Genomic DNA, 13071 nt, shown 5'->3' on the forward strand with positions numbered 1-13071 from the left:
CTGTCAATACCTGTTTCTCTGTATGCACATTTGAAAGTCACATAAAGAATTGAATGGATTGCATGTCAATCAACGACCCACCAGTCTATGTTTGAGTTCCTTTTTTTTTTTATGGTTTGATGTCAGCTTGATTGATGGTTTCTAGAACATTTCAGAAACTCTTCAGATAAACACTTCACACAGGATTCCTGCCTGCTGTTCTGTGCAGCACCCCCATCAGTCTCTGTGCCCAAAAATAGAAATTAATGTTTGCGGACTAGCTCTGCTCGGGGCACCCTGCCTGTGCCCACAGGATGGCCATCTCACAGCGAGGCTCCCCTGGCACTGGTGCTGCGGGCCTCGACACACATCGATTGCTGGCACTCCGGCCGGCGGGCGAGCCAGCGAACGAGCCTGATTGGGTGTTTCGTCAGGACTGGGGGGTGGTGGGGCTGAAAGAGAAGCAGGACGCGGGGAGATCTGACGTGATGGCGCAGGCATGCCAGGAATGTCCCCGGCACAGAGCGTGCCTGTCCTCTGCCGTGCTGGAAGAATCGTCTCCTTGTTTCCATGCGGAAGAGTACCGTGGTGTCACATCACACTGGTAAACACCTCCTCAAAACATGCTGGCACACACATACACACAGATCTTTTTATAGCACAGGTGAGCAGTGAAGCCTCAGAGAAAGTCCTTGAGTGATGGAGGCCTGAACAATGCTGCTGTCTGCCACACAATTTCCCTCGCTCATCCTTACTGTTAACTCACTGAACACACACACACACACACAGAGAGAGAGCCCAGACAGCACTGTCAGCAAAACCCTCAAAAGAAGAAGCCCTGCAAAAGGAGACAGGAAGAGAGTTACAGCGGGAAGAGGTGGAAAGAGCAAGATAATGAGTGAGGCGAGGGAGGGAGGAAAATCCCAAAAATCTACCGATGGAGAAAGAGGTAGAAGGGTGTATATGTATATATATATATGATGTATAAAAAATGGATGTAAAATAAGATAGACATAGAGTGGCACATGAAGCAAGGTGAAGAGACTCACCACTATTGTGTACGGTACATGTGAGAACATCTCCCAACCTGCTGCAGCTGTGTGGACATGCGGAAGAAAAAGATTCTGTCCAAGGTCAGAATGTGACTAGCTTTTTTTTCTTTTTTTTTCTCTCTGCTTCAATATCACTCCATAATCAAATCCTGCAGTCTGGTTTGATCATCCCAGCGTGCATCATAGAGCTCCTCCTAATTAGCCAGTTTTGTAAGATGTAGCCACAAGGGGTCAGCAGAGGCGAGTGGTTCAGGACAGAAGACATCCCTAACCTCCAAGCGTCAGGGTAAACATAGACAGAGAAAACTGGCCATCATACAAAACTTCATAAACCAGTTAGTTTGAAATGTCAGGACACAGATCTCTCTTGCAATCGCCTACAGTCTTCTTCTACGTCTATGTTATGGGCTAAATACAACAGGAATCTGTTCACGCTTGTACATTCAATTTTGGATTGTTAGAGCAGAGGGGGTAACGGCAATCTTAGCAGCTCCTTTGAAATGTGTGATAAACAACATTCCTCCCTCGAGTCAAATACAAAACGCTCCGTTCTCTTACGCGTGACCTAGTCATTGTCTGAACTCCAGGTCTAGATTCCTACCATCCTGGGTAGATTCTAGGAGCAGCCGAGATAGGAAGTTATACGTCAGCGACTGCAAAGTGCTCTGGACTACGACCAAGAACAACAATAACAAACCATGTTTCATTTCCACAGGGGTGCTGTAGGAGTTATTTTTTTTAAAAAACAAGTCCTCGAGAAAAGTCTCCGCTTGTTTAAGAACAGCAGGGCTCAGACCGATGGCTGAGGGCGGCAGGCCGCCACAGAGTGCCCAGTCAAAGGCAACTCACAGAGGGAGCGTTAAAGTCATTTCCGTACTGTATTTACAGCGATGATCACAGGAGGTCCACACGGTTTGCCATAGCACTACATTAATCATGACGGGTCTTAAATCTAGTGCTCCCTCAAATCGCACTGTGGAACTTCTGCTGAGGTTCTACACAGTAGATGCAGCCCGGAGAGCACGTGTCATACATATGCACATATGCGGTGACACATTGATGTGATTTGTGGACTTTTTGTTGTATATGCCAAATTGAAACAATGAATATTTAAAGTTAATATGATGACCATGCTTTAGTTCTTGAAAAATTGACATGATCCAAGTTTGGCCATTTTTGATTTAGCTGTGTTTACCCAAGAGACCATCACCAGAATCCTATGGAGTGTCTTAATCAGGATTCCCACACCTTCTTAATGATCAAATTAAAAGGCCCAATTCCCTCAAATCCCCTAAGGGACCCAACACAGCATGGCTTGAGACACAGATCAAGGTTAACTACTGTTAAAACACTAAGAATTTCTATGAGAACTAACAGGTTTTACAGAAGCGCCCAGACAACCGTTAAAAAGAGAAAGGCTTGAATGTGAGAACACTTCTCAACAGTGCTGTATTCGTGATGGCAGACTATGTGGTCTCTTGCCTTTTCTAACACAAAATATATACATTAAAACACTTTCAATGACCCATGTCTATTGACGTCTATATTCAAAAACTTTCAAGGCCTTGATTTTCTTCCCCTCAAATTCAAATTTTCAAGGACCATTGGAAAACCTGCTTAATAGATTCATCGTTTCCACTGGGAATAGAAGTACATTGCCCCTGTAGGCTTCAAGAACAGCGAGCGACATCATTTTAATTTGGCAGCCACAGTACAGTGGTCTGACAATCACCAAAACATCAAAGTATGGACAAAGCCATACAAACTGCCCCTCCAATTCTAAGGCGCATGCTCTAACATCTAAATGGTAAGCAGTGTCATGTGTGATGATGCTCTGTGAAGCCTGACTGACTGCTGCTCCTGTGGATCCCCCGTCGGACACAGAGGCGATGGAGGCTGGAGGCAGCCCTGGACGAGGAGAGGAGAGGAGAGGCGATGGAGGCTGGAGGCAGCCCTGGACGAGGAGAGGAGAGGAGAGGAGAGGCGATGGAGGCTGGAGGCAGCCCTGGACGAGGAGAGGAGAGGAGAGGAGGCTGGTTCAGCATGGGTGAGCTGTGTGAGTGTGCTGGGGATGAACTGAGGCAGGCGAGGCGAAGGGTACACAGAAAGCACTGGTTTATTGACTGCACTGGTCAACCACGCCAGAGTGCGGGCGAGTGATGGACAGGTGGGAGGGGCCAAAGTAGACACAGCCGTCGTTAAGGCAACACAAACAGCATGCAGGTACAGTAACATCGAAACATCATATTGCTTCAAAGATTGCTTAACATGGAAAAAATGTACAAAAAGGAAAAAATAGGTTCTTGCACTAATGAAAAATACATTTTTTTTTCTTTTTCCTCCTACAAAGAAGATTCTAATACAAGAAAATAAATATAGCAAAAAAAGCCAAAAAAATAATTTATAATAGCTCTTCTTTTTTTTTTTCAATATATGTTCAATATTTCTCTCTGCTATTAACAAATGGCACAACATTCTTTGAAACAAAGAATACAGAAGGGTAAACTCCTGCAACATTCATATTTATCATATCAATAACTGACGCAGAGCCTAAAACGCGCAAGGAATGGAAACACGGCGGCGATCACAGGACCAGAGGGAGTGAGGCCCGACGCCACGTCCTGATCACGTCGGAGAGAGAACAACTGCTGATTGAATATGAAACATGTGCCTGACAGAAGAGTGAAGAGGGGCCAGCGTGGAGTGATGAGACATGACGCTGCCCAATCGGATTGTTGTTTTGAATGGAGAGTGTGTGGGTGGGGTGGGGGCAAAACAAGCACAGAGCTGCACGATAACTGAAGCGTTGCACGCTTCTTGGCTTGAAGGCGGAGATTGACTGATATAAGTGCAGCAGCTAAGTGCAAGGTTCAGACCTGAGAACAGGTCTGAGAGTGCATGCAGGGCAGGTCAGGGGAGGGGTGTGAATGCCAGCAGGACAGACAACCAACTGGAGTGACCACCAAACTCAGAACCCTTTCGAAGATAGTATGCGATTACTTCATGTGCCAGTTTCGCTTCCTCAGAACCAAAAAAAAAAAGCGCACCCTAACAGCAGAACCGCGTTCTGTCGAAATGACAGGTGGAAATCGGAGTGAGTGCACGGAGAGGAACGGCGAGTGGTTAAGTGCAGTGGGTCCCCCTGTGCCTGTTAGCTGCCTAAGACACAACGAAGGCACAGGGGCCACCCTATCTGACTAAGACCCAGAGACAGGCCCCCCTGCTGTGGCCTCCTGCTCCTGACCATCGTCCACTGCTCAGTAGCTCTCACACTTGCTCTCGTGCATGGAGCTCTCAAAAGATGACGCCAGAGAGGGGACAGCGGAACCCCTCCCTAAGGTGAGAACGCAGCACTGGGGCTCAGCCTGCTGTGATCACCCCTGGAAAAACCCTTAAGGAAGAGGGAACACACAACGCTGTGACTCGGCAGTCATCTCTCCCGCTATACTACGCTTCACCGCCTGCGATAGTCTTTCCCTGCTGTGCTTTTAGTGGTGGTGGTGGTGGTGGTGACGGAGGGGGTGGGTGGGTGGGTGGGCGGGCGGCTATGGATTTCTGGGAGGCTGGAAGCATTACTCTGTGGGGATTGGGCCCAAGAGAAAAGGCTTCGCTGTGAGGAAGTGTTGGCGACGCACGTGCGGAAGTGGTCGGACTGAAGAGAGTACAAAGTCATCGTTATAGTATATGACTTACGGTTGAAGCATATGTAACAGCTAGAAAGCCTTTTACACTGGGGTGGAGGGGTTAAACAGCGGTGCTAGTAGTACAGTATTATACATAACTGTTGGTGCATACTAAAACCCAGATCATGGCAGTTCCACTACAGCCTGGAGTTAATGTCCACGTGGGACTAAGCAGCTAATCATTGGAGCGGGCCTGTTAGCTGCAGCTATAGAGTGTGGCTCTGAGACGGAGGACGCCTCAAATGTTGTCAACGGAGGCTGGGAAGGGAGAGAGCCCTTGCTCCCTTAATACGCCCTCTCCCTGTCCCCTCTCCCTGTCCCCTATCCCCCATCCTGGCTACACACTGCAGGGCCCTTGGACTCCAGTTACTTGCAAAAAAAAATCCCTACGTGGAGAAGAAAAGTAAAAGTCAAATCTACCATTTCTGTGAGCAGCTGTGAGGCTGCGGCTACTGAACCTGCTCTCTACGACACGCCGGCCGGCTCTGAACCTGCTCTCCACGACACGCCGGCCGGCTCTGAACCTGCTCTCTACGACACGCCGGCCGGCTCTGAACCTGCTCTCTACGACACGCCGGGCAGCTCTGAACCTGCTCTCTACGACACGCCGGGCAGCTCTGAACCTGCTCTCTACGACACGCCGGGCAGCTCTGAACCTGCTCTCTACGACAAGCCGGGCAGCTCTGAACGGCCCGGGCTACATGGACTACATTGAACTAAAAAAACTGAAAGAAAGAAAACAATCACTTAACCCTTGTGACTGTTCATTGTGTTTGCAATGAGTAAACACAGCCATCAGATGGAGAGGTGTGTGGCTTTAGAAGATGGAGAAGCATATACGCCCCTTCTTCTCCTCCTCCTCCTCGTCCCCTAACTTCCCAGACATGACTGGGGCAGCCGGCTGAGGCCACACGGGCTGTCACACGGAGCATAGAGGGACCTGATGGAGGTCCGCTATATACGGTCTTGCAGGTCTGAAGCCTTACAAGAACAAACTATTAAGAAAACAACCACTGGGAATGAGAAGAGCGTCTGTGCTCCTGAACAGAACCCAGAAGTGCCAGTGTCGGGGTGGCGCAGAGGTGCGGCCAGTCTGACGGTGTGGTGTGTGTGGTGTGGTGTGTTGGGGCTCAGTGCTCAAGAGTTGGAGCTTTGAGAGCCCCTCCTGTCAAAGGGGGAGGGCTTGCTTTGTGATGGGCGGCTGGGTGGTGGTGGTGGTGGTGGTGGTGACCGTTGGGGTTTGGGGCTGTAGGAACACACCCAAGTGTGCTGGTGGGGAGCGTGGTGGGTGGGGGCGACCTGCGGCCCACGGCACACCATGCCGGCTCGAAGGTGGCACGGACCGCTCTCCATCCTATCGTATCGACGTGACTTAAGTTTTTACTTCTTGACACAGGAGAGCGTTATACGGTGCTGTGGTCAACGCACTGATCTTTGGCATTGTCGAAGCGGAATTAAAGAACAATACAACGAAACAAACAAATAAAAAAACAAAAAGGAACCAAAAACAAAACAGCCTTTTAGCCTCAGAGAGAACACCCTCAGTAGTCAGATTTCAAACAGTGACTTTTGCCAAAGGAGCAATTCTATACGTTTGCGTATAAAATATGAATGTCTGCTTTACTTTTCTTCGATTGAGTTTTCAACCCTCATATCTATAACCCTGAGAAAATACCATGGACCACTAGAAGTATAAAATACAAATTGCAAAAGACAAAAAAATGCATGAGCACAAAGCCATTTCCAAAGAGCATGATTCACCTATTGGACTTTGAGACTAATCCTATGATTACTCCGATTGAAGGCATGGTTTTAGTTTTCATTTCATAGCAGCGATTTGCTTGGGTATGATATCATTTTTGTGGACTTGTTTGTTGCTGGGTTGATAAATGGCAAATGCTGCATTCATATACATTTTAGGCATATATTGTAGGCACAACAATAAGATTGGGACCTGCTGTTCATTTGTTGATTTCCATTTCAGTGTCCCTGTGATTGTAACAAATTACACTAGGACATGATTATTTACCTTGTTTGAGGGGGGGGGGGGGGGGGGGATGACAGAAGGCACCTTTTCATTAAAGAACAATTGAAGATTGAAGGATAGCTTTGATATATGTACGCTTGGGCCAACAGGAGAGGGAATTCAGAGTGAATTCAGAATTCAGAGACTTATCAAAGACAGTCCACTTCAACTAAATAGGCTACGAATCAAGGAGGGATTCGCTTTGATGTTTTCTCTTTATCTGTATAGGAGTGTCTGATTACAGGTTTCGTACACCTGTGTGTCTGTGAGTGTGTTGGGTGTGTGTGTGTTTGTGTATCCCGTCGATGAGTGAGTTTTCCCACAGTCCCTGTTGAACTAATTGTGCTTTTTATAGGCTTAGAAATCTGATATTCTCTATACAAGTTCAACAACGACAAGGCTTTAAATGAGACACATCCACTGGACTTGTCAAATTCATCTCAGGTTCGTAAAGAGGAAGAATCTACCCCAGCTAATAATGCCCCTAATGATTCATCCCCGTCCCAGGGCTTCCCACCCTTCCAGAAGCTGCCAGTGTGCCGGATCACATGGCTTCCCATGTCCACTTCAACATCCAATGAGGACAAATAGAACACAAGCGCCACGCTGAGGGCCAGTCTCACTTATGTTCAACATACAGCGGTTTTTTTTTTTCTTCGTTTTTTTGTTTGTTTGATGTTTCAAAAGCACAAATGGTTATGTTGCCTTAATGCAGCCAAAGGACTAAGCCACCTAGGACTAAGACATCAGCTTCTTAATGTAGCAGATAGCAGTTTGACAGGGTTATACAGATTTGGTTCTATAAAGCGATCTATAGACAGGTAAGCAAACAGAGGAACCTAGAACTGTGTACACTGTACTGAGGGCAGGGTGGGGAACGGCCTGTGACCGCGGCAGCAGGAGATACATCCTTCCCTCATGAGGCCAGCACGCTCCGTCGCAACACCTCCTCGTTCCCAGCAAGCAACTGGCCAAGGCGGAGTTTGCGGCTGGTCGGACGAGAGTCGTTTGCACTCCGCTCAGCGTCCGAGAAGAAACCGTTCGCGCCGGCGGCCATCAGCGCGGCCCCTGTGAGCAGCGCAGGCTCCTCGGGTCGCTCCGAGTCACGGTCTGGTTCTGCGCACTCCTGCCCGCCGCCCCCCTTCGATCGGGACTTGCCCTGTCGCGTTAGCCGCGGCCGCAGAGCCGGTCTGCCTGCAGCGCCCACTGCCGACTCTGGGGGCTCCGGTACTGCCGAAGCCGGTCCTCCGGGCTCCGGGCCCGCGGTGGACTGCCCCGCGTGCAGGTGCCACGGGCCTCTCTCGTCGGAGATGTGACAGGAGTCCATTTTGGAGGTGGGGGGCTGCAGGGGCTCCGGCTGGGCCTCGGCACCGTGCCGGGTGTGGTGGTGGTGGTGATACAGCAGGGTTCTGGTGGCCCGAAGTCTCTCCCCGTGCCGACCTGCATGCCCGGGCACAAGTCCTTCCTCGCACACCCCGCGGAACCCCTTGGCCACCGCAGGAATCCCCCCGGTGGCGGTAGACGAGGAGGAGGAGGAGGTGGAGTCCTTGTGGGCCCTGGCACGGGGTTTGGTGCGGGCCTTGCGACCCAGCTGGGGGGTCTTCCAGGCGGACTGCATGGAGTGGTCCATCATGAGGTTGAGCAGGTTCTGCTCGCCCTGCAGCAGCTGGTGGGACAGCAGGCTGGCCGTGGTGTCACGCCGCTCGCCATCCAGCGTCCAGCGGCTCAGCATGTCGTCGGCCGTGATCTGCACCGGCTGGGCCAGCCAGCTGTCAAACAAAGAGCCGTCCAGAGGGACACCTGGAACAAACACGAACATGGAGATACACACACACAAACACAGGTGAGATGACAGACTCCAAGGAGAGATTTCAATAAAGCTTTAGTATGTGCATTGCATACAGTGTAACAGTATTTTCATAATGTGTAATCTTTCTTCTTTAAATACACATATCTTATATCTACCGTGTTGTTTTAAATAATGTAGATAAACATCTTGCGTATTTATTTGAAGTACATTGAGCTTTGTGATCTCTTTGTTTTCGTCCTTTTTTCGTCCTTTCTTTCTTTTTTTTTCTCCTTTCTTTCACACAATACACACATACCACCATTATATCTCTACGGAAAAGAATAAGAAAAAATTATAAAAGAATTTAGCAGTCACATCAACAGATGCATGGTCCACTTACCAACTCCACACTTTTTAATATGCTATCAGGGGATATTTAGTTTATACTCTTCTGTAGCCCACTAGGTGGTTTTTAATAATTATAATTAATAAATAACATCCAAGTCAACAGACAGATCCCACGGTGGTTAAAAATACAGCCTGAGTGGGCATGAGTGCCACTTAAGAGCTCTGAGGTGCTCTACCTGTGGAGTACAGCGGGGTACAGTAACTACACTACAGGCTCAGAGGCACCACACTCTATGGAGAGGAGGCAAGTTTATTTATATAGCATATATATATATATATATATATATATTTTTTTTTTTTCACACACAGAGGCACAATGTGCTTTACATAAATAAGAGCAAATGGAACATCCAAAGGAAAGATAAAAGTAAAGATAAAGATAAAGTGAAAATATAAATAAAAGAATGTAAAAGAACATAATTAAAAGAGCATACATAAAATGGAGGAACGCTGTAGAAAAAACGGAATACATAAATAATAAATATATACGTAGATAAACAGTAGAGTGCATTTGATCAGTTAACAAAAAGCATCTGAACAGTTGGGTCTTAGGTCTAGATTTGAAACTGGCAACAGTTGGAGCACCTTTGATGTAATGGTGTAATGGTTCCAGAGCTTCACCCTGTTTAGCTCACACAAAAGGTATTCCTAACAGATTCTTCTCCAGTGATCTGAGAGGCCTAGCAGGTGTGTTTAGGTGAAACATATCTAAGAGGTCATTTGGTCCCGTCCCATTTAGTGATTTAGAAAGAAGCAGTAGTGCTTCAAAGTCAATTCTGTGACTTACTGGAAGGCAGTGTAATGACTTAAGGACTTTGTGAGGCCTGTGAAAAGACCATTGCAGTAGTGAACCCTGCTGGAGATAAAGGCATGAATGAGATTTTCTAAATCATCTTTTGACATAAGGCCTCTAAGTTTAGCTCTGTTTTTGAAAATATTATTTAGTTATCGCTTTCATATGGTTGCTAAAACTGAGATCGCAATCAATGAAGACACCAAGGTTTTTAACAGAGCCCTTCACTTGAAGTCCTTCTGTGTCAAGATCAGTAGCCTCTCTGAAGCCTCTTTGTGTGCCAGTGCTGCAGCTATTGCTGCTATACTCATGCTGCCAGGCAATCTTGCATGCGCTGGGAATGGTATTTTCACTGTTGCTGACTATGCCTGGCATGATACTGCTGAATGCTATGACATAGTTTGTGGGCGAATGATATGCAATATACCGTATAATGTCATCAAATCCCCCATCCAACCACCATGCATGGAAAGCTACATCGTGTTGTTGTTTTCCCATGGTAGGGAATGGGGCATAGGCTAGCAGAACGTTCAAGCCGATCTCTTAGTGGCAGTGGACATCAGCTCTCAGTCTCCAAAAAGGAGAAGTGCTTTCGCCAGGATTCCTGTCCTCATATTAGAAACACTGCTCTTGTCGGTAAATACACAGCCCTGGAAAAGTCAGGGTTTTGAAGCAAGCACTCCTCTTCTTCTTCTTTCTAGAAGAAGATAAACAAGTAATGGTTTAATGGTGCATGAACCTTCATGACTGGAGGTGGAAGGATGGCCATCATACACTGCCACTACATGTGTAAGAGCTGCTTGAACATCCTGTGAGTGCACACAGTATGGGATTCTACCTGTAGGGGGCCAGTACATTCATTTCCATTCTTGGATTAGCCATCCTCTTAAGCATACTGCTCGAATGGAGAATATACTTGAGGTGAACCGTATCCGCTGATATTCTGAGCGCATTCCAATCCATACCTACACAGCTTGAACTCTCACATCTAAACAGCCGCTGTTCCTGTGAGGCACTGCCCAACCCCCCCCCCCCCCCATCCCTCCTCCCCGTGCTCTTTCCATGACACAGCATGGCACTGCAGAGGGCAGCTGGGCGGGCAGGGCCAGGGGCAGGGAGGTGTGTGTCTGTGGGGGGCTGGGGGGGGTTAGGTCTGCTGGCAGGACACACAGGCACTCTGGGTCCCACGCTACTGAGGGCCAGGAATGTGCTGCTTGGGGTGCTGCCAGACATTTGTTTGTGCAGCAGGGCCTGCTCCAGCAGCGCCAGCTTCGCTCAGCTCTCAGGTGCCAGCCGTCTCCTGGGTAACGCACCGCAGGGAGGGGAGGGGTGGGGGTGGGGTGTGTGTATGTGTGTGGGTGCAGAGTTCAGGGGAGGGAGAGTTCCTCTGTGTTCCTGTAGCTCCTGTGGAAGAGAAAGCCGTCGGCGTTGGCAAGACCATCGGCTTGCTTCCCCGGGGAGCACAGATACTGATAATATGAATACCTCTCTTGAACTGCAGGTCACTTTGCCAAACAAAAAAAAGGCGTCTGCTCAATAAATAAACGTACTCATGCACATGAGAGAGACCAAAGACCCTAGTCTGGCGGCGGAAACGGCCGATTCCACCCAGGCAGGTTTTTTTTTTTATCCCCGAGCGATAAATCAAACTTTCCCCTGAGGCGTGGATTTTGGATAAAGGTGTGGCGACATTTTCTTCTTTGGCAGGGAACATTTGAATGTGCCAATCACAAACCCAACACTGCCCAAGTCAGATTTATACATGTCAAAAACCATCACCGTCTCTTTATTGAAAGGGTGGTGCATTATGCTGCCATATTTCTGTGTTTGCAAGGAACATTTATTGTTATTTCTATTCACATATTGTAGACCAATTAGAATACGGCATTTTCCACTAAAGATCTCTTTTCTTGGTCACTACAGAATGCAGAAATAGATTGCACAGGTTTGTTCAGGTGTTCAAATTCATCAACATAAAAATAGCTCCCAACCTCCCATATCTTATGCATTCCGTATTCATGTGGGCTACTGGTCACTGCTGCTCTTGTGTTTTATGTCTACGGCACGGCACATCCCATATCGTATATCTACAGTCACCAGTAGCCTTTTTCTAACATTTCAATCTAATTAACGTTATACCATAGTTACCGTAGATCAGTGGTTCCCAACCTTTTTTGGCTTGTGACCCCACTTTGACATCACAAAGCTGTAGTGACCCCAGATATTCAAACAATTTTTTTGCAAAAAAATATTTATTTTCAATCAAGTAGGCCTAATCGAATTACAAACTAGGTTGCAAGTAAACGTTCATTTTAGACCACATTAAGTGAGGATTTTATGGGCTGCAAATTAATTAATTCAGAACAAACAATGGCAAGGCTAAGTAGGCTACAAATATGAGCTAAATATGGGCTCACCATATTTAACACTTCCAACCCTAAGGCCTGTTTTTGACTTTGTTAGGTAGTCTGCCATGCCTGATATTTTTGTATATTTCACCTAACTAAAAACAATGAGGCAAAAGTGGCATTTATTATTATATTCTAGAATACCTCAGCAATAATCAAATGAGAGTAAACTGAATGTAATCAAACAAGTTTTTATTAAAATTAAATCTAAACATACTCTTACAAAAAACTAGTTTCAGAGGTGCTCAGACTTTGTACAAAGACACATTGTAAATATTTGGGAAGTTTTCTTTTGTACTCTGAACCTTGAAAACATATGTGTTATCTCCACATAGGTGAGTTTAGCATTCAGAAAGTGTTTCTGGTTTCTATACTAATTCTAAGTAATTTAGCAAGTGACACCTTCTTCACCTAAACCACAATGAATATTGATGAGTTAGGTCTGAATGTATTTGCGATTGCCACCCCCCTTTATCACGTCCTATGGCCCGTCTGTCAGAACAATGGCTTGTGAACATGGATGACGTTCTTTACGGGAGCGTAATTACTTCACGGGAGCCTAATACTAAATTCTGTACAGACAACAAACTCCAAACACCGACGTTTGTAGCCTAATACAATTAAGTATGCGTATGATATGTTTTTTTTTTACTGTAGAATAGTCTTAGCGACATGAAGTAATTTATATGATTCAAAATCGCCTTGCCGAGTTGACGGTATTCGCCTACACTCAGAACTCCATAATATATGACATAATATTTTACTCTCTATAAGTTAATCAACAGCATTCATTACAAGAGCTAGTCAAACGAAGAAAACTTACTCATCACAAATATCCTCGGCTTGGTCAAGGCGAAGCTCAAAGTGGATACATTTTCCCTCATCGTGTTCAGCTGTATGTATGAGGTAAACGTGGACTTGTTTACAGGCGAA

At 46.8% G+C, this 13071-nt stretch overlaps 1 protein-coding gene and 1 long non-coding RNA gene across 6 annotated transcripts in view; both read right to left on the bottom strand.

Annotated features, from left to right (window-relative positions):
• LOC116221420 lies at positions 1 to 2991 on the bottom strand. Its single transcript, XR_004164104.2, has 2 exons — positions 1029 to 2991; positions 1 to 817 (listed from the first exon to the last, which is right to left on the bottom strand). It is a non-coding gene; the product is annotated as an uncharacterized LOC116221420 (long non-coding RNA).
• A 138-nt stretch (positions 2992 to 3129) lies between these two features.
• jade2 (jade family PHD finger 2) overlaps positions 3130 to 13071 on the bottom strand; it is a 69552-nt gene continuing 59610 nt past the window's right edge. For 4 of the 5 annotated variants that reach the window (XM_031571438.2, XM_031571440.2, XM_031571439.2 and 1 more), the window contains exon 12: positions 3130 to 8540. In XM_031571438.2, the coding sequence (XP_031427298.1) occupies positions 7657 to 8540 (884 nt within the window). In that variant the 3' untranslated portion in view covers positions 3130 to 7656. The remainder of the gene's footprint in view (positions 8541 to 13071) is intronic. The other variant, XR_006152519.1, reaches the window with a different exon arrangement.

Source organism: Clupea harengus, chromosome 8, assembly GCF_900700415.2.
Source record: "Clupea harengus chromosome 8, Ch_v2.0.2, whole genome shotgun sequence".
Lineage (NCBI taxonomy): Eukaryota > Metazoa > Chordata > Actinopteri > Clupeiformes > Clupeidae > Clupea > Clupea harengus.